At 41.8% G+C, this 24,824-nt stretch overlaps 3 protein-coding genes across 7 annotated transcripts in view; all 3 read left to right on the top strand.

Annotated features, from left to right (window-relative positions):
* The window catches only part of LOC115191884 (E3 ubiquitin-protein ligase TRIM39-like), a 7,919-nt gene extending 5,975 nt beyond the window's left edge, over positions 1 to 1,944 (top strand). The window contains exon 3 of one of the 3 annotated variants that reach the window (XM_029749881.1): positions 600 to 1,944. In XM_029749881.1, coding sequence (XP_029605741.1) covers positions 600 to 1,712 — 1,113 coding nt within the window. In that variant the 3' untranslated portion in view covers positions 1,713 to 1,944. Of the gene's footprint in view, positions 1 to 69 lie in introns of all 3 variants that reach the window. The other 2 variants (XM_029749883.1, XM_029749880.1) reach the window with 2 other exon arrangements.
* The window catches only part of LOC115191886 (E3 ubiquitin-protein ligase TRIM39-like), a 25,232-nt gene extending 408 nt beyond the window's left edge, over positions 1 to 24,824 (top strand). Inside the window, exons 1-2 of one of the 2 annotated variants that reach the window (XM_029749886.1) lie at positions 21,601 to 22,549; positions 22,956 to 24,824. In XM_029749886.1, coding sequence (XP_029605746.1) covers positions 22,958 to 24,592 — 1,635 coding nt within the window. In that variant the 5' untranslated portion in view covers positions 21,601 to 22,549; positions 22,956 to 22,957 and the 3' untranslated portion in view covers positions 24,593 to 24,824. Of the gene's footprint in view, positions 1 to 21,600; positions 22,550 to 22,955 lie in introns of those variants that run through there. The other variant, XM_029749887.1, reaches the window with a different exon arrangement.
* Positions 15,467 to 20,963, top strand: LOC115191887 (E3 ubiquitin-protein ligase TRIM39-like). Of its 2 annotated transcripts, XM_029749889.1 has the most exons (3): positions 15,467 to 15,613; positions 15,871 to 17,021; positions 20,379 to 20,963. In XM_029749889.1, exons 2-3 carry the CDS (start codon positions 15,873 to 15,875, stop codon positions 20,454 to 20,456), a joined length of 1,227 nt encoding a protein of 408 aa, XP_029605749.1. In that variant the 5' UTR covers positions 15,467 to 15,613; positions 15,871 to 15,872; the 3' UTR covers positions 20,457 to 20,963. The 2 variants fall into 2 exon arrangements, with proteins under 2 accessions (XP_029605749.1, XP_029605748.1); XM_029749888.1 differs by lacking the exon at positions 20,379 to 20,963 and having other exon boundaries at positions 15,871 to 17,748.

Raw genomic sequence — 24,824 nt, 5'->3', positions numbered from 1 at the left:
CAATTTGCTAACTAAAAACTTTGAACTTTAACTGTGCTTTACAGTTTCGACTTTGTTCTCTCGCTCTAGATATGGCTTCCTCCAGCATTCTACTTTCTGAAGACCAGTTCCTGTGCTCTATATGTCTGGATGTGTTCACTGAGCCAGTCACCACTTCATGTGGACACAACTTCTGCATGGTCTGTATCACAAAGTACAGGGATAGCAATGACCTGTGTCAATGTCCTCTGTGTAAGGAGAAGTTATACAGACAACCTGAGCTTCGTGTCAACACAACGTTAAGACAGGTTGTAGAGAATTTTAAACGGATGAGAGACAGAGGTAAAGATGAGTCCCCTCCCAAACCCGGAAAAGTAGCTTGTGATGTCTGCACTGGGAAGAAGCTCAGTGCCATGAAGTCCTGCCTGGTGTGTCTAACATCTTACTGTGAGACTCACCTGGAGCCTCATCAGATAGCCCCAGCCTTAAAGAGACACAAACTGATCGACCCTGTGGAGAACCTGGAAGACAGGATCTGTAAAAAGCATGACAGACTCCTGGAGCTGTTCTGTAGGACTGACCAAACATGTGTGTGTCAAACATGTGTGTGTCAGGCAGACCACAAGACTCATGACACTGTCCCTATAGAGGAAGAGTGTGGAGAGAGGAAGGCTCAGCTGGGGAAAACTGAGGCAGAAGTGCAGCTGATTATCCAGGAGAGACTGAAGAAGGTTGAAGAGATCAGACTCTCAGTAGATCTCAGCAAGAGAGATGTAGAGAGGGAGATAGCAGACAGCGTGCAGGTCTTCACTGCTCTGGTTCGTTCCATTGAGAAAAGCCAGGCTGAGCTCATTGAGGTGATTGAGGAGAAGCAGAAAGCAGTAGAGAGGCAGGCTGAAGGGTTCATTAAAGAGCTGGAGCAGGAAATCACTGAGCTAAAGAGGAGAAGCACTGATCTGAAGCAGCTCTCACAGACTGAGGACCACCTCCAACTTCTCCAGAACTTCCCATCCATAGTGTACACCCCTCCACCCACCAAGGACTGGTCTGAGATCAGTGTTCACAGTGATCTGTGTGTGGGGACTGTGAGGAGAGCTGTGTCCCAGATGGAAGAAGCACTGAGTAAAGAGATGGAAAAGCTGCCTGAAGTGAAACTGCAGAGGATTCAGCAGTATACGGTGGATGTGACTCTGGACCCTGATACAGCAAATCTCTACCTCATCCTGTCTGAGGATGGGAAACAAGTAAGATGTGGAGAAATACCACAGAATCTTCCTGACAATCCAAAAAGGTTTAATCAGCATTTAATTGTCCTTGGAAAGGATGGCTTCTCCTCAGGAAGATTTTACTATGAGGTGATGGTTAAGGGGAAGACTAGTTGGAGTTTAGGAGTGGCCAGAGAGTCCATAGACAGGACGGGGATTATCACACTGAGCCCTGAGGATGGATGCTGGACTGTGATACTAAGGGATGGGAATGACTACCATGGCTGCACCTCCACCCCTGTCCTCCTCTACCTGAGAGAGAAGCCCCAGAAGGTGGGGGTGTTTGTGGACTATGAGGAGGGTCAGGTCTCCTTTTATGATGTGGAGGCCAGGTCTCATATATACTCTTTCACTGGCTGCACCTTCACAGAGAAACTCTTTCCATACTTCGGCCCCTCTGATGATGATGATGATGATGGTCAAAACTCAGCCCCTCTCATCATCTCTCCTGTCAATCACACATGCTGATTCAACGATGGAAAGGAAACTGTTTTTTCCAGATATTTTAAAATGCACGTTTTCAAATTGTAAACATACTGACACGTCACATGATTTGAATATCCACATTGTCCTCTGAAATTGTATCCTCAAATGAGAATGTAAAGTATTCTGTATATCTTAACATGGATAATAAATGCTTGTATTTACTGAAAATGAAGACTATTAACTGGAATTAAAGTTATGTTGCTTTGATTATTCATATAATTTACCCATAATTATTACAGACTGAAACCATCCCTTAAAGCGACGTTCCGTTTCTCTGTTTCTCTCAACCGCTTATTCTCTCTCTAAGTGAATGTGGTGATTAAGGACGTACTCAGCCTTTGAACTTGTTTTGGATGTAGGTGAATGTGACAAAGGACTTTAAAGCGCAAATCCACAGTTGAAACAGTAACAAAGTGCTTTGGTAAAAAGCTGAGGGATGTGCCTGGATCTAATTAACCACTCTCAGATTAATAGACAGAGCTATGGATGCAAGGACTGACCATCCATTATATCAAAATTATAGTTTTAACCATGTTTTGAGGCAATACAGTTTATTTTTACATTTAAAATGTTCACAAAAATTGGAGAGAAACAAGCTTACATTTTGGGTTCAAATGGGGTGTGACAGTTGAACTAAGCTGATGAGGCATTTATAAGTCATATTTTTCAAGAATCAATAGGTGTATATCATTCATTTAGAAGTCCAAAAATGGATTTTGAAACTACAGATTGCCCCTTCTAGCTTGTTGTTGCTACTGTATAAGTGAATGTGGTCAAATACTTACTCAGCCTTCGAGCTGGTTACACAGTTCTGCACTTTCGATAAAGGACATACTTTTCCATTGAGCTGGCTGTGGATCCAAGACAGTGAATATAATATAACCAGTCTTCAGTAGGTTGTTGGTTTAGGATAGTGATTTTGATAAAACACATACTTTTCCTTTGAGCTGGTGGTGGATGTAGGTGAGGATGAGACCAGGGATCTTCAACAGGGTTATGATGAAGGAGCCTTTGGCCACGTTGCCCAGGTTGTAGTGGGCCAGACGCAGCATAGACGACAGGATGAGGGTCAGTGGCAGGTGGGATTTATTCCTGATGTCCACCACAGGGTACAGGACAGACCTGGGTTCACAATATATTTGTTTTCTTTCAGATACTTTGAGCGTTTGATTGAGCAGGTATGGAGTGCCAGATGAGCAGAGTCTGTACTTTTGGGACTATTTAATTTATTCTGTTGCATCAGGAGAGCTCAATCAAGTGCAGGTAACGTATTTCACAGAAAAACAAATACTTTGAACCCTGGGCTGATACGGGGATTTTTCCTAATTAACACAAATATTTAATTGTATTAATTAAATATACTGTTTTGTTGGGTGTATATATATATATATATTGTTTTTAGGACATCCTGACACAAACCCATGTCCCCCATAGAACGGATCCTCTCCTGCCTCACAGCTCTCACAAACAGATGGACACAGCATCTTTTCCTTTCTTTTATTACCCTGCACAAAAATGTTATCAAAAATACGATTGGTTAAAACGTATGAAGGGAATAGAGATCCAGTCATATTTTATTTTTATTTATTTTTATTTCACCTTTATTTAACCAGGTAGGCAAGTTGAGAACAAGTTCTCATTTACAATTGCGACCTGGCCAAGATAAAGCAAAGCAGTTCGACAACATACAAAAACACAGAGTTACACATGGAGTAAAACAACATACAATCAATGATGCAGTAGAAAAAAATAAGACTATATACAATGTGAGCAAATGATGTGAGATAATGGAGGTAAAGGCAAAAAAATGCCATGGTGGCAAAGTAAATAAAGTATGGCAAGAAAAAACACTGGAATGGTAGATTTGTAGTTTGAAGAAAGTTAAAAGTTAAAATATAAATAATATGGTGCAAAGGAGCAAAATAAATAAAATAAATAAATACAGTAGGGGAAAAGGTAGTAGTTTGGGCTCAATTAAAGATGGGCTATGTACAGGTGCAGAGATCTGTGAGCTGCTCTGACAGCTGGTGCTTAAAGCTAGTGAGGGAGATAAGTGTTTCCAGTTTTAGAGATTTTTGTAGTTCGTTCCAATCATTGGCAGCTGAGAACTGGAAGGAGAGACGACCAAAGGAGGAGTTGGCTTTAGGGGTGACCAGAGAGATATACCTGCTGGAGCGCGTGCTACAGGTGGGTGCTGCTATGGTGACCAGTGAGCGGAGATAAGGGGGGACTTTACCTAGCAGGGTCTTGTAGATGACCTGGAGCCAATGTGTTTGGCGACGATGATGAAGTGAAGGCCAGCCAACGAGAGCATACAGGTCGCAGTGGTGGGTTGTATATGGGGCTTTGGTGACAAAACGGATGGCACTGTGATAGACTGCATCCAGCTTGTTGAGTAGGGTATTGGAGGCTATTTTGTAAATGACATCGCCGAAGTCGAGGATTGGTAGGATGGTCAGTTTTACGAGGGTATGTTTGGCAGCATGAGTGAAGGATGCTTTGTTGCGAAATAGGAAGCCAATTCTAGATTTCACTTTGGATTGGAGATGATTGATGTGAGTCTGGAAGGAGAGTTTACAGTCTAACCAGACACCTAGGTATTTGTAGTTGTCCACAAATTCTAAGTTAGAACCGTCCAGAGAAGTTATGCTGGATGGGCGGGCAGGTGCAGGCAGCGATCGGTTGAAGAGCATGCATTTAGTTTTACTTGTGTTTAGGAGCAGTTGGAGACCACGGAAGGAGAGTTGAATGGCATTGAAGCTCGTCTGGAGGGTTGTTAACACAGTGTCCAAAGAAGGGCCAGAAGTATACAGAATGGTGTCGTCTGCGTAGAGGTGGATCAGAGATTCACCAGCAGCAAGAGCGACATCATTTATGTATACAGAGAAAAGAGTTGGCCCAAGAATTGAACCCTGTGGTACCCCCATAGAGACTGCCAGAGGTCCAGACAGTAGGCCCTCCGATTTGACACACTGAACTCTGTCAGAGAAGTAGATGGCGAACCAGGCGACGCAATCGTTTGAGAAACCAAGGCTACTAAGTCTGCCGATGAGGATGTGGTGATTAACAGAGTCAAAAGCTTTGGCCAGGTCAATGAATACGGCAGCACAGTAATGTTTCTTATCGATGGCGGTTACGATGTCGTTTAGGACCTTGAGCGTGGCTGAGGTGCACCCATGACCAGCTCTGAAACCAGATTGCATAGCGGAGAGGGTGCGGTGGGATTCAAAATAGTCGGTAATCTGTTTGTTGACTTGGCTTTCGAAGACCTTAGAAAGGCAGGGTAGGATGGATATAGGTCTGTAGCAACTTGGGTCAAGAGTGTCACCTCCTTTGAAGAGGGGGATGACAGCAGCTGCTTTCCAATCTATGGGAATCTCAGACGACACGAAAGAGAGGTTGAACAGGCTAGTAATAGGGGTTGCAATAATTTCGGCAGATAATTTTAGAAAGAAAGGGTCCAGATTGTCAAGCCCAGCTGATTTGTAGGGGTCCAGATTTTGCAGCTCTTTCAGAACATCAGCTGAATGGATTTGGGAGAAGGAGAAATGGGGGAGGCTTGGGCGAGTAGCTGTGGGGGGTGCAGTGCTGTTGAATGCAGTAGGGGTAGTTAGGTGGAAAGCATGGCCAGCCGTAGAAAAATGCTTATTGAAATTCTCAATTATAGTGGGCTTATCGGTGGTGACAGAGTTTCCTATCCTCAGTGCAGTGGGCAGTTGGGAGGAGGTGTTCTTATTCTCCATGGACTTTACAATGTCCCAGAACTTTTTAGAGTTGGAGTTGCACGAAGCAAATTTCTGTTTGAAAAAGCTAGCCTTGGCGTTTCTAACTGCCTGTGTGTATTGGTTTCTAACTTCCCTAAAAAGTTGCATATCGCGGGGGCAGTTCGATGCTAATGCAGAACGCCACAGGATATTTTTGTGTTGGTTAAGGGCAGTCAGGTCTGGGGAGAACCAAGGGCTATATCTGTTCCTGGTTCTAAATTTCTTGAAAGGGGCATGCTTATTTAAGATGGAGAGGAAGGCATTTTTTAAAAATAACCAGGCATCCTCTACTGACGGGATGAGGTCAATAACCTTCCAGGATACCAGGGCCAGGTCGATTAGAAAGGCTTGCTCGTTGAAATGTTTCAGGGAGCGTTTGACAGTGATGAGTGGAGGTCGTTTGACCGCTGACCCATTACGGGTGCAGGCAATGAGGCAGTGATCGCTGAGATCTTGGTTGAAAACAGCAGAGGTGTAATTAGAGGGCACATTGGTTAGGATGATATCTATGAGGGTGCCAGTGTTTGCGGCTTTGGGGTTGTACCTGGTGGGTTCATTAATAATTTGTGTGAGATTGAGGGCATCAAGCTTGGATTGTAGAATGGCTGGGGTGTTAAGCATGTCCCAGTTTAGGTCGCCTAGTAGCACGAGCTCTGAAGATAGATGGGGGGCAATCAGTTCACATATGGTGTCCAGAGCACAGCTAGGGGCCGAGGGGGGTCTATAGCAGGCGGCAACGGTGAGAGACTTGTTTTTGGAGAGGTGGATTTTTAAAAGTAGAAGTTCAAATTGTTTGGGTACAGACCTGGATAGCAGGACAGAACTCTGCAAGCTATCTCTGCAGTAGATTGCAACACCGCCCCCTTTGGTCGTTCTATCTTGTCTGAAAACGTTGTAGTTAGGGATGAAGATTTCACAGTTTTTGGTGGACTTCCTAAGCCAAGATTCAGACACAGCTAGGACATCCGGGTTGGCAGAGTGTGCTAAAGCAGTGAATAAAACAAACTTAGGGAGGAGGCTTCTAATGTTAACATGCATGAAACCAAGGCTATTACGGTTACAGAAGTCATCAAAAGAGAGCGCCTGGGGAGTAGGTGTGGAGCCAGGCACTGAAGGGCCTGGATTCACCTCTACATCCCCAGCGGAGCAGAGAAGGATAAGTATGAGGGTACGGCTAAAAGCTATAAGAATTGGTCGTCTGTGACGTCCAGAATAGAGAGTAAAAGGAGCAGGTATCTGGGGGCGATAAAATAGCTTCAAGGTATAATGTACAGACAAAGGTATGGTGGGATGTGAGTACAGAGGAGGTAAACCTAGGCATTTAGTGATTATGAGAGAGATATTGTCTCTAGAAATATCATTGAAACCAGAAGATGTCATAGCATGTGTGGGTGGGGGAACTGAGAGGTTGGATAAGGTATAATGAGCAGGGCTAGAGACTCTACAGTGAAATAAGCCAATAAACACTAACCAGAACAGCAATGGACAAGGCATATTGACATTAAGGAGAGGCATGCTTAGCCGAGTGATCATATACGATCCCTTTGTTCATTGATGCAGTATTACAAACTCAATAAGCAGTAATGACCCAATGTTTCCACAATTTAAGTATTGTCAGTTATGATCATTCATTGCCTCTGGCATAAGACAACCTCAATATTTGTAGGACCTGCATTTCATATATTAAACTAATATAAAACATCCTCATCATATTTGATCCACCATATTAAAATGATCCTGTTAACAGGTGAGGACGAACAACTTTTCACAAATCAAAAATCACAAACTTTAAAAAATGTCCATGTAAGAACGTTTCTGTTATGCTAGTCGGTTATATTTGTCAAAATTGTATTAGATTTACCAATTCAAGACAAGATGCGAACATGATCATCATTACCACAATCCAAGAATTCATTTGAGATACAAAACACTTGTAGTGTACCGTGGTAGTGGTGACAAAATAACAGTGATGACATGGAATGCATTTTCAAAATCAATCACAATACTTTGACTCAAAAGGCTTGACTTAAAAACATCAACTCGCAGCCTGTAAAATAGCATCAAACTACACTAACAATATTCTTGATGGATGTACTTCTGTTACCTAAAACATTTGTCACAAAAACACATTGTGCTTTTTAAAAAATCCAAAGCTTTCATGTAACGTGTTCCATAACTTAATAAACAGGTTACCAAAAATATTGTAGTCCCTGGAAGTGGCGTAATATCATGGAAACGTTTGGAATGCCTTTTGGTTTGCGTCTTCTGGTTTGGTCAAGAAAAAGTCCCACCTCCATGAGTCTACAACAATAAACAAATGGAGTGTTAAACTTTACTACCGTCTTCATCAGCGTCATCGTTTTGGGTTTATCCTCACCTACATCCGAGGCGGCAGGTAGCCTAGTGGTTAGAGTGTTGGGCCAGTAACCGACAGGTTGGTGGCTCGAATCTCTGAGCTGACAAGGTAAAAATCTGTTGTTCTGTCCCTGAACAAGGCAGTTAACCCACTGTTCACAGGCTGCAATTGTACATAAGAATTTGTTCTTAACACACTTGCCTAGTTAAAAATATTAAATCTGACTCTAGATAATGGAGGTAAATTAATGTATTCTCTGTTGGAAAAGTTTTTTTAACTCACCATGGGCTTCATCTCAGCACCGTCTCCATCTGCCTCCGGCCGATCCCTTCCCGCCATGTTCTTACTGTTCTGTACAAACTCCTAAAGAGGGAGAGAGAAAGAACGAGATAACAGGGTAAGTTTGGTGTAAAATGTGCACAAATGCTAATCGCCATTTGGAAATGGAGTAAAAGTGGTACTCGGTAAAAACAAAGGCTATGTTCCATTATCCACACTAACAAACCACTAAGAATGTACAGTGTGATACATTGGAATGCTAGTGTGGATAATGGAACAGAGACATATATACAGTGGTGTAAAGTACTTAAGCAAAAATACTTTAATGTACTACTTAAGTAGTTTTTTTTAGGTGTCTGTACTTTACTATATATACTTTTGCCAACTTTTACTTTTACTTCACTACATTCTTAAAGAAAATAAGGTACTTTTTACTCCATACATTTTCCCTGACACCCAAAAGTACTCGTTACATTTTGACAGGAAAATGGTCTAATTCACACACTATTCAAGAGAACATCCCCGGTCATCCCTATTGCCTCTGATCTGGCGGACTCACGAAACACAAATGCTTTGTTTGTAAATTATGTCTGAGTGTTGGAGTGTGCCCCTGGCTATCCATCAATAAAAAAATAAAGAAAATTGTGCCGTCTTGTTTGCTTAATATAAGGATTTTTTAAAATTATTTATACTTTTGATACTTAAATACATTTTAGCAATTCCATTTACTTTTGATACTTAAGTATATTTAAAACCAAATACTTTTATCTTTTACTCAAGTAGTATTTTACTGGGTAACTTTCACTTTTACTTTAGTCATTTTCTATTAAGGTATCTTTACTTTTACTCAAGTATGACGATTGGGTACTTTTTCCACCTATGCCTTTATAAGGCAACGTCCCGATTCTCCATCTTTCTTCCAAAGTGAGCACGGCCGGGGCTGCCGTCGTTGTGCTTGGTGTCCACGGCGAAGCAGAGGAAGAGCACATCTACCACAATCTCAAAGACAGACAGAAAGCAGTGGGCCACCAGCCAGGAGAACAGGCAGACGATGAGCAGGGGCAGGACCCACACTGTCTAGTCCCGCTGGAAGTTGAGCTCCAGCATGCCAGCGAACGCCGTGCACGAGATGATCAGTACCTGGACTTACAACACACAGACACACTCATGGATGAAGGGAAAGATGGAAAGAAAGGTGGGTGGGAAAGGGAGAAAAGAGGAAAGAAAAAGAAAGATAGACAGAGAAAAGAGAGACAATGATTAGTATTATTATACTAGAAAAATAAACACAAATAAGGAACTGACGATTAACAATCCAAAATTGGCATCGCTGTGCGGCCGTTACCTTTCCCAGGAAGAGGACAAAGTCCCTCACGGTGTTGGTGGTGGCCAATCTGAGGGCATTCTCTACCAGGAGGATGAAGGTGTCACATGTCGACGTACAAAAACTGGTGATGTTGAAACCTGTCGCCGTGTACTCGTTCTGTGGTGAAAACAGACAAACAAGAGACAGAAGTATCATCAATAGCAATTTGTGATTGCTGTCATCTTGGACTGAGTCTCCCTTATCAAATAGATTGTTGTCAATGATATTACGTGTAAAAGTAAGAATAATCAACATCTCAGATGACAATCAATCTGATTCTGATCGAACACTTACTTGATTCAGGTACATTAGACATTTCTTCCTGTACCACAAGCAGCAGATGCAGGCTTTCAGCATACAGCGAGTACAGGCATTTTCCTACAAACACAAAATACATTGAGCTTTAGTTCTCCACCCATTGTCTGGCTTGACTTGATAAACTGGTAGTTGTCATATTTGAAAATGTGTATATTTAAAGGCACAATCTGGGATATTTCCTGCTGCTTATGTAGCCCTTCCTGCAGTCAAATTACCTAATGGCTTCATGGGTGGAATGTTATAAATATTTTTCAGAATTTCAGAATTAATAAACATTATTTTTTTAAACAAGCCGAAATTCTGGTGTTTCTATGTCAAACAGTTTTGTTATATTTCAGTCCTCTGTGATGTATATAAAGTGTAATATTGGAATGTAAACTCATAATGTATTACATTTCAACTCTATATCTGAGATGGTATAAGTGTATTATTTTTGTTAAGCACATAACCATGTGTGTGAGGGGAATACTTTTGTTTCAAAGTAGATTTGTTAAGACTACCAAGAATAACTCTGTGACCCTGATATAGCCCACTGCAGTAAAAGGTTCATTAATGATCAATTCTACCTTACACTAAGTATGAATTTGTCCTGCTGGGTGACCTAAACTGGGACATGCTTAAACCACCTGACCAAGTCCTACAGCAATGGGACTCCCTAAATCTTTCTCAGATTATTACCATTCCCACAACGTATGACTCCAAACACCCAGAAAAGGCTACTCTCCTCGATATTATCCTCACAAATAATCCTGATAGGTATCAGTCTGGTGTTTTCTGTAATGACCTTAGTGATCACTGTTTTACAGCCTGTGTTCGTAATGGCTGCTCAGTGAAACCACCTGTCCTGATTTGTCATAGACGCTTGCTATAAAACTTTAATGAGCAAGCCTTCCTTCATGAACTGGCCTCTGTAAAATGGTATAGAATCAGCTTGATCCCCTCTGTCGAAGACGCTTGGACCTTCTTTTATTAATATTTTCAGTGGTATTGCTAACAGACACGCCCCCATAAAGAAAATTATAATTAAAAACAGGTTCAGCCCCTGGTTCGACCGTGATCTTCCAGAGTTACTCCACCTCAAGAATTGCATTTGGCGAAAGGCTCGGCACACGCATAATCAGGCTGACTGGCTCTCGTATAGTGTTCTCTCGGGTATGCAATCTTGTTTCCGCTCAGTTTATGGATGTGTCATTGCAACCTTAAAGGTCCTCAATGATGTCACCATTGCCCTTGATTCTAAGCAATATTGTGCTGCTATTTTTATTGACATGGCCAAAGCTTTTGATACGGTAGACCATTCCATTCTTGTGGGCCGGCTAAGGAGTATTGGTGTATCTGAGGGGTCTTTGTCCTAGTTTGCTAACTACCTCTATGTATGTACAGTCAGAAAATCTGCTGTTTAACCTGTTGGGTCTAGGGGGCAGTATTTTCACGGCCGGATAAAAAAACGTACCCTATTTAAACTGGTTACTACTCTTGCCCAGAAATGAGAATATGCATATAATTAGTAGATTTGGATAGAACACACTCTAAAGTTTCTAAAACTGTTTGAATGGTGTCTGTGACTATAACAGAACTCATATGGCAGGCCAAAACCTGAGAAGATTCCATACAGGAAGTGCTCTGTCTGACAATTTGTTGTCCTTCTGTTGCATCTCTATCAAAAATACAGCATCTGTGCTGTAACGTGACACTTTCTAAGGCTTCCATTGGCTCTCTAAAGCCGCCAGAAAGTGGAATGGGGTGTCTGCTGTCTCTGGGCAATGTACAGCAGCAGAGATTGTAAGTGGTCAGCCTGGGGACAGTGAGACTGAGATGCGCGTTCACGAGACTTCTCCATTTTTTTCTTTCAGTCTTTGAATGAATACAACGTTGCCCGGTTGGAATATTATCGCTAATTTACGAGAAAAGTAGCATAAAATTTGTTTTTAAACAGCGTTTGACATGCTTCTAAGTACGGTAATGGAATATTTTGACATTTTTTGTCACAAAATGCGCTCGCGCATTACCATTTGGATAGTGACCCGAACGCACGAACAAAACGGAGGTATTTTGATATAACTATGGATTATTTGGAACCAAAACAACATTTGTTGTTGAAGTAGAAGTCCTGGGAGTGCATTTTGACGAAGAACAGCAAAGGTAATCCAATTTTTCTAATAGTAATTCTGAGTTTATTGAGCCCCGACGTTGCAGGTGTCTGAATAGCTAGCCTGTGATGGACGAGCTATGTACTCAGAATATTACAAAATGTGCTTTCGCCGAAAAGCTATTTTAAAATCTGGCACCGCGATTGCATAAAGGAGTTCTGTATCTATAATTCTTAAAATAATTGTTATGTATTTTGTTAACGTTTATCATGAGTAATTTAGTATATTCACCGGAAGTTTTCGGTGGGTATGCTAGTTCTGAACATCACATGCTAATGTAAAAAGCTGTTTTTTGATATAAATATGAACTTGATTGAACAAAACATGCATGTATTGTATAACCTGTTTGGGATAGGGGGCAGTATTTTCACGGCCGGATAAAAAACGTACCCGATTTAATCTGGTTATTACTCCTGCCCAGAAACTAGAAAATGCATATTATTAGTAGATTTGATAGAAAACACCCTAAAGTTTCTAAAACTGTTTGAATGGTGTCTGTGACTATAACAGAACTCATATGGCAGGCCAAAACCTGAGAATATTCTATATGGGAAGTGCCCTGTCTGACCATTTCTTGGCCTTCTGTAGCCTCTTTATCGAAAATACAGGATCTCTGCTGTAACGTGACATTTTCTAAGGCTTTCATTGGCTCTCAGAAGGCACCAGAATGTGGAATGATAACTCTGCAGTCTCTGGGCGAAAAACAGTATGGGTTTTGGAGAGTGGTACTTCTGAGAACAATGGCACTGGCGCACGCGTGCATGTGATGACTCCATTTTCTTCTTTCAGTGTTTGAACGGATACAACGTCTCCCGGTTGGAATATTATCGCTATTTGACGAGAAAAATTGCATAAAAATTGATTTTAAACAGCGTTTGACATGCTTCGAAGTACGGTATTGGAATATTTTGAATTTTTTTGTCACGAAACGCGACGGCGCGTCACCCTTCGGATAGTGATTTGAACGCACGAACAAAACGGAGCTATTTGGATAAAACTATGGATTATTTGGAACCAAAACAACATTGGGTGTTGAAGTAGAAGTCTTGGGAGTGCATTCTGACGAAGAACAGCAAAGGTAATCCAATTTTTCTTATAGTAAATCTGTGTTTGGTGAGTGCCAAACTTGGTGGGTGTCAAAATAGCTAGCCATGATGGCCGGGCTATCTACTCAGAATATTGCAAAATGTGCTTTCACCGAAAAGCTATTTTAAAATCGGACACCGCGATTGCATAAAGGAGTTCTGTATCTATAATTCTTAAAATAATTGTTATGTTTTTTGTCAACGTTTATCGTGAGTAATTTAGTAAATTCACCGGAAGTTTTCGGTGGGTATGCTAGTTCTGAACAAAACATGCTAATGTAAAAAGCTGTTTTTTGATATAAATATGAACTTGATTGAACAAAACATGCATGTATTGTATAACATAATGTCCTAGGAGTGTCATCTGATGAAGATCATCAAAGGTTAGTGCTGCATTTAGCTGTGGTTTTGGTTTTTGTGACATTATATGCTAGCTTGAAAAATGGGTGTGTGATTATTTCTGGCTCGGTACTCTCCTGACATAATCTAATGTTTTGCTTTTGTTGTAAAGCCTTTTTGAAATCGGACAATGTGGTTAGATAAAGGAGAGTCTTGTCTTTAAAATGGTGTAAAATAGTCATATGTTTGAAAAATTGAAGTTTTTTGCATTTTTGGGGTATTTGTAATTCGCGCCACTCTATACCATTGGATATTGGTGAGGCGTTCCGCTAGCGGAACATCTGTCCCTAACAGGATAACATAATGTCCTAGGAGTGTCATCTGATGAAGATCATCAAAGGTTAGTGCTGCATTTAGCTGTGTTTTGGGTATTTGTGATGCATGCTAGTTGCTTGGAAATGGCTGTGTGGATTTTTGTGTCTATGTACTCTCCTAACATAATCTAATGTTTTGCTTTCGCTGTAAAGCCTTTTGGAAATCGGACAACATGGTTCGATTCAGGAGAAGTGTATCTATAAAATGGTGTAAAATAGTCCTATGTTTGAGAACTTTGAATTATGACATTTTGTGGTTTTAAATTTGGCGCTCTGATTTTTCACTGGCTGTTGAATAGTGTGGGACGATTTCGTCCCACCTCCCCTAGAGAGGTTAAGCCACTGCCTGTCACCAAGGGAGTACCCCAAGGCTCGATCCTAGGCCCCACACTCTTCTCAATTTACATCAACAACATAGCTCAGGCAGTAGGAAACATCCATTTATATGCAGATGATAGTCTTATACTCAGCTGGCCCCTCCCCGGATTTTGTGTTAAATGCTCTACAACAAAGCTTTCTTAGTGTCCAACAAGCTTTCTCAAGCTAAAGTTAAATCTAGACTTTTCCTCTATCATAATCGCTCCTCTTTCACCCCAGCTGCCAATCTAACCCTGATTCTGATGACCATCCTACCCATGCTAGATTACAGAGATGTAATTTATAGATCGGCAGGTAAGGGTGCTCTCGAGCGGTTCATTACCATTTGGCCGTCAGATTTGCCACCAATGCTCCTTATAGGACACATCACTGCACTCTATACTCCTCTGTAAACTGGTCATCTCTGTAAACTGGTCATCGCAAGAACCACTGGTTGATGCTTATTCATAAAACCCTCTTAGGCCTCACTCCCCCCTATCTGAAATATCTACCGCAGCCCTCATCCTCCACATACAACACCCGTTCTACCAGTCACATTCTGTTAAAGGTCCCCAAAGTACACACATCCCTGGGTCGCTCCTCTTTTCAGTTCGCTGCAGCTAGCGACTGGAACGAGCTGCAACAAACACTCAAACTGGACAGTTTTATCTCATTCTCTTCATTCAAAGACTCAATCATGGACACTCTTACTGACAGTTGTGGCTGCTTTGCGTGATGTATTGTTGTCTCAACATTCATACCCTTTGTGCTGTTGTCTGTGCCCAATAATGTTTGTACCATGTTTTGTGCTGCTACCATGTTGTGTTGCTACCATGTTGTTGTTATGTTGTGCTGCTACCATGCTGTGTTGCCATGTGTTGCTGCCTTGCTATGGTGTTGTCTTAGGTCTCTCTTTATGTAGTGTTGTGTTGTCTCTCTTGTCGTGATGTACGTTTTGTCCTATATTTATATTTCATTTATTTACACATTTTAATCCTAGCCCCTGTCTCGGCAGGAGGCCTTTTGTCTTTTGGTAGGCCGTCATTGTAAGTAAGAATTTGTTCTTAACTGACTTGTCTAGTTAAATAAAGGTTAAATAGAAGTACCTAGACTGACAGTATTTGTTTATCCCCTGTGAATTCTATTGTAGTTGATGTCTTTAAAGAAAAACTTCAATACATCTGCAGTAATTCCTTGTTTAGCATTTCTGATTCACACTTTTGTATCAAGAATGTATCAAGAATGAAGAGAGATCAGACATGTGAAGGGTTAATTATGTTCCAGAGCACAGAGCAGCATTGGGTGGGGAGCAGCATGTCAACGTCACTTTACTTAAGTGAAACTGAAGTGTGTAGACGTACCGTATGTTGCGCACACAAGCAAACGTTCTAACTCTTCTGAAAAAATGCTAAGGCAGCTCTTTTTTTAATACTACACTATATAGTACCAAAAAATCTGAGAAAGCACCCACACTCTTTCACACACACAGATACAGGTGAGTAGAGATTAACAAGGGCAGGTGAAGATACATTCTACTGTGTGAATTCTTGTATTCTCTTGTTTTCTTTATCGACTACAGTACCTATGTTTAACTTAATTTTGTACCATGACTAATTTAAACTGTATGTTGTATGGTGAAACAACTTTAATCAACATTGGTTAGTGTCTCTAAATGCCATGTTGACAGTGGCACTGAAACTATCGAGAGCTGAATCATTCCAGGAAATAATTTATAGTTCTACCTTTGTCTAGATATGGCTTCCTCCAGCATTCTCCTGTCTGAAGAGCAGTTCCTGTGCTCTATCTGTCTGGATGTGTTCACTGAGCCAGTCACCACTTCATGTGGACACAACTTCTGCATTGCCTGTATCACAAAGTACTGGAATAGCAAGGACCTGTGTCACTGTCCGCTGTGTAAGGAGAAATTCTCCAAACGACCTAAACTTCGTGTCAACACAATGTTAAGAGAAGTTGTAGGGAATTTTAAAAGCTTGAGAGACAGAGGTAAAGATGAGTCCCCTGCCAAACTTGGAAAAGTGCCCTGTGACGTCTGCACTGGGACGAAGCGCAAGGCCCTGAAGTCCTGCCTGGTGTGTCTGGCTTCCTACTGTGAGACTCACCTGGATCCTCATCAGATAGCCCCAGCCTTCAAGAGGCACAAACTGGTCGACCCTGTGGAGAATCTTGAAGACAGGATCTGCAAGAAGCATGACAGACTCCTGGAGCTGTTCTGTAGGACTGACCAGACATGTGTGTGTCAGTTCTGCACTGAGGGAGACCACAAGACTCATGACACTGTCCCTATAGAGGAAGAGTGTGGAGAGAGGAAGGCTCAGCTGGGGAAAACTGAGGCGGAAGTGCAGCTGATTATCCAAGAGCGACTGAAGAAGGTTAAAGAGATCAATCTCTCAGTAGATCTCAGCAAGAGAGATGCAGAGAGAGAGATAGCAGACAGCCTACAGGTCTTCACTGCTTTGGTTCGCTCCATTGAGAAAAGCCAGGCGGAACTGATTGAGGTGATTGAGGAGAAGCAGAAAGCAGTAGAGAGGCAGGCTGAAGGGCTCATTAAAGATCTGGAGCAGGAAATCACTGAGCTAAAGAGGAGAAGCACTGATCTGAAGCAGCTCTCACAGACTGAGGACCACCTCCAACTTCTCCAGAGCTTCCCATCCATAGTGTGCAACCCTCAACCCACCAAGAACTGGTCTGATATCAGTGTTCACAGTGATCTGTGTGTGGGGACTGTGAGGAGAGCTGTGTCTCAGCTGGAGGAGACACTGAATAAAGAGATGGAGAAGCTGCCTGAAGTCAAACTGAAGAGGATTCAGCAGTATGCAGTGGATGTGACTCTGGACCATGATACAGCAAATCTCTATCTCATCCTGTCTGAGGATGGGAAACAAGTAAGACTTCAAAATACACCACAGAATCTTCCTGACAATCCAAAAAGGTTTAATCGGTATTTAATTGTCCTTGGAAAGGATGGCTTCTCCTCAGGAAGATTTTATTATGAGGTGACAGTTAAGGGGAAGACTGACTGGGATTTAGGAGTGGCCAGAGAGTCCACTGACAGGAAGGGGATTATATCACCTAGTTCTGAGGATGGAGTCTGGACTGTGGTCCTGAGGGATTGGAATCAGTACACAGCCTGTGCCTCCCCCCAAGTGTCTCTCTCCCTGATAGAGAAACCCCAGAAGGTGGGCGTGTTTGTGGACTATGAGGTGGGTCAGGTCTCCTTTTATGATGTGGAGGCCAAGTCTCATATCTACTCTTTCACTGGCTGCACCTTCACTGAGAAGCTCTACCCATACTTCAGCCCCTGTGAAAATGATGATGGTAAAAACTCAGCTCCTCTCATCATATCTCCTGTCAATCACACACACTGATTAAACAATGGAACTAACTTATAACTTACAAATCATGAAATATATCAATATATTTACAAAATAGTATATTTATTCATGTGACTTGGCACACGATTAGAATATCCACAGATGTCCTCTGAAATAGTATCAACAAATGAAAATGGAAACGGTTTTGTACATCTAAACCACGGATAATAAATGCTTGTATTTGCTAAAAACGAAGACTATCAACTGGAATGAATTTAAATAAAAGTTATACAAGGTATGTTGCTTTGATTATTTATATAATTTACCCACAATTATTTTAAGGAAAATGTTCCTTTAAAGCAGGGTTCCCCAAGTGTTGGACATATAAGAGTGTAAAAACACCAGGAAATAATCTCCAATTTATTTACATTTTGGAAATCTGTTCCAAAGTATTCCAACGCATAATAGAGAGACACGTAATAGTATACAAATGTAAGCAAGGTTTGAAATTATTACGTTTATATTGTATCAAATGTTATATCTGTTTGTGCTTTGTGCAGTCATTTTTTCATTTAATTTATTAGGATCCCCATTTGCCGACGTCAATGGCAACAGCTAGTTTTACTGGGGTCCAACACATAACAAAAAATACATTACAGACAAAATACTTGAAAATGTACATACATTTAAAATATTAACATCTAATGTTCATCTATCAGTTACATATACATGTCACTACATACACACAAAAGTAGGTCACATGGGGGTGAGGCGTGGTGTCATGAGGTGTTGCTTTATTTGTTTTTTGAAACCAGGTTTGCTCTTCAATACTTGCGCTAATGAGATGGAATGGAGTTCCATACATTCATGGCTCTGTATAATACTGTTTGATTCCTTGAATTTGTTCTGGAACTAGGGACTGTGAAAAGACCCCTGGTGGCATGTCTGGTGGGGTAAGTGTATGTGTCAGAGCTGTGCATAAGTTGACTATGCTAACAATTTGGAATTTCCAACATATGTTTCTTATACAAACAAGAAGTGATGCAGTCAGTTTGTCCTCAACTCTTAGCCAAGAGAGACTGGCATGCCTAGTATTAATATTAGCCCTCTGATTACAATGAAGAGCAAAACGTGCCACACTATTCTGGGCCAGCTACAACTAAACTAGGTCCGTCCTTGCAGCACTTGACCATATGACTAGACAATAATCAAGATAAGATAAAACTAGAGCCTGCAGAACTTGCTATGTGGAGTGTGGTGTCTTAAACGCAGAGCATCTCTTTATTACGGACAGACCTTTCCCCCTCTTTACAACCATTGAATCTATATGTTTTTACCATGAGGTAACATCAAGTCATTTCATGTCCTCAATTTGCTCAACATCCACACCATTCATTACAAGATTCAACTGAAGTCTAGAATTTAGGGAATGATTTGAACCCAATATAATGCTCTTAGTTTTAGAGATGATCAGGACCAGATTATTACTGGCCACCCATTCTAAAAATGTACAATCTACAAACGATGTGTAATTATGTTCTGGCCCTCAACCATCCGCTCAAAACAAAATGGCCCGCTGCTGAATCTAGTTGATGATAAAGGACGTACTAAGCTTTTGAACTGTTTGTGGATGTAGGTGAATGTGACAAAGGACTTAGTCTGCCTTAAAGCTGGTTATTGATAATCTAAGTGAACGTGATAAGGGACATACTCAGCCTTTGCGCTGGCTCTGGATCTAAGACACTGAATATGACAAGGGACATACTGTGCCTTTAAAGGCCCAATGTAGCCGTTTTCATCTCAATATCAAATCATTGCTGGATAACATTACTGTAATAGTTTCCAATAAAATGGTAAAACAAATATTTATTTATTTATATTTAGCAAAAAAACGATTGCTCAAGCAAGAATTTTGCTAGGACTGTCTGGGAGTGGTCTGAGTGAGGGACCTAATTGGAAGGGCCTAATGGGAGGGAGATGTAACCTGAAAACTAGCTGTTACTGGCAGAGAGGTTTGTAACTCTCTGTTATTGGTCTATTAACTTATATCGGCTGGTGATGTCACCAGGCAGGCTATAAGTCCACGCATGCAACACCTGCTGATTATAAGGTCCTGTGTAGATTGTATTTATAACCAGAAACTATCAGGAAATAACACTGATCAAATTCTTTCACACTTTTACTATGTTAGCAAAGACAGTAGAGTATGAAGATAGGCAGAAACTGCTTCTCCAATAGAAATCCCCGTCACACTTGTAGGCGACATCATGGTGATGTTGGCTAGCTAATCAGATGCACAGCGTAGAAGCACGTCATCAGGTCTACCGGTCGTTTCGTGCCGAATTGCGCCTTTGGAGGCCGTAAAATCAAAGGCAGTCCTTCGATATGAAGTTGTTTTTGACAAATGAAAACGTGTCAATTTGTCACTTTCACGAGGTTGGAGTAATAACATGTTCAAAGACTGAAGACATTGGTTTGAATCGAGGTTGTGACTTTAGAGTTAGAGAAAATGGACAGGTAGGGAAGCATTGTTCACTTCCCTCATTGACTTTCAAACCCAAAACCCCGGCCTGGTCTAATTGGTCTGTTTCGCAAGCCTTTTGGAAGTCTCTCGAAGTTGCTCCTCTGGATTTAAAATGTTGACTGCGCAGGGCCTTTAAGCTGGGTGTTGATACTGTGCAAGTACATACAATACATACTTTTCCTTTGAGCTGGTTGTGGACGTGGGTGAATTTGATAAAATCCATACTTTTCCTTTGAGCTGGTTGTGGATGTGGGTGAGGACAGGGTTCCTGGATTCACATTTTGTTTTCTAAAAAAACTATTTGTGTTTGATTGAGCCTAATGTGCACCAATTGTATTTTACACACATGTTTGGACAATATCACTTAACACTGTCTGCATTATATATGATTGATTGATCCACAGGGCCATATTTTCACGTCATTGATGTTCCCTGTCACCCCTCCTTCAACATCAATCCACACTGGCAGGCCATCTTCTTAGGGACGATCAAAGATCCTTTCCACCAGGGCCTGGTCGTGCCACTGGTATGACAGCATCACATGAGATGGCATCTTCTCCTCTCCAGATAGAATGCAGTTGACACAGGCAAAGTTAGGACATTCTGGCAATGTTGGCTGTAGCCCCTGATGGTTGTCTTTTAAGAGGTAGGTAGTATGAGAATGTGGCTTAGACAATGCATACGCTGTGTGTGGCTTGGTTTCCCAGGGAGCACAGTAGGCCTATTAGACCAATGGATGAGGGACACATGCTTACTCTAGAGATGCACAGTGTGTGAAATATGTATCTTTCACCTAAAGCACTTTACATTTTAGCATTCTCTCTGATGCCTCAAAAGCATGTTGACTCAGGATGGTAAGTTTGTGCTTGAAGGTATCCCTCTAGTGGTGTGGGGGCTGTGCTTTGGCAAAGTGGGTGGGGTTATATCCTGCCTGTTTGGCCCTGTCCGGGGGTATCATCGGATGGGGCCACAGTGTCTCCTGACCCCTCCTGTCTCAGTCTCCAGTATTTATGCTGCAGTAGTTTATGTGTCGGGGGGCTAGGGTCAGTCTGTTATATCTGGAGTATTTCTCCAGTGTCCTGTGTGAATTTAAGTATGCTCTCTCTAATTTCCTCTTTCTCTCTTTCTCTCTCTCGGGGGACCTGAGCCCTAGGACCATGCCTCAGGATCACCTGGCATGATGACTCCTTGCTGTCCCCAGTCCACCTGGCCGTGCTGCTGCTCCAGTTTCAACTGTTCTGCCTGCGGCTATGGAACCCTGACCTGTTCACCGGATGTGCTACCTGTCCCAGACCTGCTGTTTTCAACTCTCTAGAGACAGCAGGAGCGGTAGAGATACTCTCAATGATCGGCTATGAAAAGCTAACTGAGATTTACTCCTGAGGTGCTGACCTGTTGCACCCTCGACAACAACTGTGATTATTATTATTTGACCATGCTGGTTATTTATGAACAATTGAACATCTTGGCCATGTTCTGTTATAATCTCCACCCGGCACAGCCAGAAGAGGACTGGCCACCCCTCATAGCCTGGTTCCTCTCTAGGTTTCTTCCTAGGTTTTGGCCTTTTTAGGGAGTTTTTCCTAGCCACTGTGCTTCTACACCTGCATTGCTTGCTGTTTGGGGTTTTAGGCTGGGTTTCTGTATAGCACTTTGAGATATCAGCTGATGTAAGAAGGGCTCTATAAATACATTTGATTTGATTTGACTGATGATGGTAATGTGCACCGCAAAGGTTGATTTTGTGGCTTAGACGTCCCTTGTTCAATGAATACATAATTACAAACTCAATAAGCAGTAATGACCCAATGTTGCCACTATTTAGGGATTGTCAGTGATGATCATGCATTGTCTTTAACATAAAACAACCTCAATATTTGTAGGACCTGCATTTCATTAGACACTTCTTCAGGCACCACAAGCAGCAGATGCAGGCTTTCAGCATACAGCGAGAACAGGCATTTTCCTACAAACAGTAAAGACATTCTGCATTTTCTCCTTTCACCCATTGTCTGGCTTGACTTGATAAACTGGTAGTTGGTATAAGTCAAAGTGAGTATGTTTAAAGGCACAATCTGGGACATTTCTTGCTTCATAATGAATGGTAAAATCTAACAAGACTGCCATTACCTCTTCATTCCAATGTGGAATTAGAATTCTGTTGTTGTTGATGTCAGAAAACCTTCTATACACCTGCAATAGGTCCTTGTTTCACATTTCTGATTCGCACTTATTCTACCTAGATCAGTGAAACAATTATAACACTCCTGTTTAAACTGTTAACCATGTTTGTATTGAGAAGGTAAAACAATGTATCAAGAATGAAGAGAGCGCAGCCATGTGAAGGGTTAATTCTGTTCCAGACCAGCACTGTGTGGGGAGCAGCATGTTGATGTCACTTTGCTAAAGTGAAACTGAAGTTGCTAGATATGCTGTATGTTGCACACATGAATAACCTCTCTCAAACTCTTCAGAAATCTCTCTTAAACGGCTACACAGCCTCCTATGTTTTTTAAACTACAGTAAATACTAGAGCAAAATCAGAGAACAGGTTCACACTATTTTACACAGACAGGTGAGTAGAGATTTACACAATCAGGAAGAAATATTACCTTGTATATTTATTTTATGGTAATCTCCTGTTTTCTTCATCTACAGTAACGTTACATATGTTTAACTATATTTAGTACATTGTCAAATTTATACTATATGTAGTACGGCTAAACAACTTTAATCAAGATTGGTTAATGTCTCTTAATGCCGTGTTGACAATGACACTGAAACTATTGAGAGCTGACCTTTTCCAGGAAATGGAATAGGCTCCGTTAAAAACATAAATATTGTATTAATGACTGATTGATTATATTCTGGAGCTGGAGTCTATTATTATTTTGATCTGAAGGTTTGCTGCAATTTGCTAAATAAAAACTTTGAACTTTAACTATGCTTTACAGTTTCGACTTTGTTCTCTCTCTCTCTAGATATGGCTTCATCCAGCATTCTACTTTCTGAAGAGCAGTTCCTGTGCTCCATCTGTCTGGATGTGTTCACTGAGCCAGTCACCACTTCATGTGGACACAGCTTCTGCATCACATGTCTCACTAAGTACTGGGATAGCAATGACCTGTACCAATGTCCTCTGTGTAAGGAGAAGTTCTACAGACAACCTGAGCTTCGTGTCAACACAACGTTAAGACAGGTTGTAGAGAATTTTAAACGGATGAGAGACAGAGGTAAAGATGAGTCCCCTCCCAAACCCGGAAAAGTAGCTTGTGATGTCTGCACTGGGAAGAAGCTCAGTGCCATGAAGTCCTGCCTGGTGTGTCTAACCTCTTACTGTGAGACTCACCTGGAGCATCATCAGATAGCCCCAGCCTTAAAGAGACACAAACTGATCGACCCTGTGGAGAACCTGGAAGACAGGATCTGTAAAAAGCATGACAGACTCCTGGAGCTGTTCTGTAGGACTGACCAGACATGTGTGTGTCAAACATGTGTGTGTCAGGCAGACCACAAGACTCATGACACTGTCCCTATAGAGGAAGAGTGTGGAGAGAGGAAGGCTCAGCTGGGGGAAACTGAGGCAGAAGTGCAGCTGATTATCCAGGAGAGACTGAAGAAGGTTGAAGAGATCAGACTCTCAGTAGATCTCAGCAAGAGAGATGTAGAGAGGGAGATAGCAGACAGCGTGCAGGTCTTCACTGCTCTGGTTCGTTCCATTGAGAAAAGCCAGGCTGAGCTCATTGAGGTCATTGAGGAGAATCAGAAAGCAGTAGAGAGGCAGGCTGAAGGGTTCATTAAAGAGCTGGAGCAGGAAATCACTGAGCTAAAGAGGAGAAGCACTGATCTGAAGCAGCTCTCACAGACTGAGGACCACCTCCAACTTCTCCAGGACTTCCCGTCCATAGTGTACACCCCTCCACCCACCAAGGACTGGTCTGAGATCAGTGTTCACAGTGATCTGTGTGTGGGGACTGTGAGGAGAGCTGTGTCCCAGATGGAAGAAGCACTGAGTAAAGAGATGGAAAAGCTGCCTGAAGTCAAACTGCAGAGGATTCAGCAGTATGCGGTGGATGTGACTCTGGACCCTGATACAGCAAATCTCTATCTCATCCTGTCTGAAGATGGGAAACAAGTAAGACGTGGAAACACACCACAGAATCTTCCTGACAATCCAAAAAGGTTTAACCAGCATTGGATTGTCCTTGGAAAGGATGGCTTCTCCTCAGGAAGATTTTACTATGAGGTGATGGTTAAGGGGAAGACTATTTGGAGTTTAGGACTGGCCAGAGAGTCTACTGACAGGAAGGGGATTATCACATTGAGCCCTGGGGATGGACTCTGGACTATGGTACTAAGTGATGGGAATGTGTACCAAGGCTGCACCTCCCCCCCTGTCCTCCTCTCCCTGAGAGAGAAGCCCCAGAAGGTGGGGGTGTTTGTGGACTATGAGGAGGGTCTGGTCTCCTTTTATGATGTGGAGGCCAAGTCTCATATCTACTCTTTCACTGGCTGCACCTTTACAGAGAAACTCTTTCCATACTTCAACAACCCTGGTGATGATGATGGTAAAAACTCAGCCCCTCTCATCATCTCTCCTGTCAATCACACACACTGATTCAACGATGGAAAGGAAACTGTTTTTTCCAGATATTTTAAAATGCACATTTTCAAATTGTAAACATACTGACAGGTCACATGATTTCAATATCCACATTGTCCTCTGAAATTGTATCCTCAAATGAGAATGTAAAGTATTCTGTATATCTTAACATGGATAATAAATGCTTGTATGTACTGAAAATGAAGACTATTAACTGGAATTAAAGTTATGTTGCTTTGATTATTCA

Source organism: Salmo trutta, chromosome 4 (genome assembly GCF_901001165.1).
Source record: "Salmo trutta chromosome 4, fSalTru1.1, whole genome shotgun sequence".
Classification (NCBI taxonomy): domain Eukaryota; kingdom Metazoa; phylum Chordata; class Actinopteri; order Salmoniformes; family Salmonidae; genus Salmo; species Salmo trutta.
The sequence above is the reverse complement of the archived record's forward strand: the minus strand, read 5'-3'. Positions and strand labels throughout refer to the sequence as shown.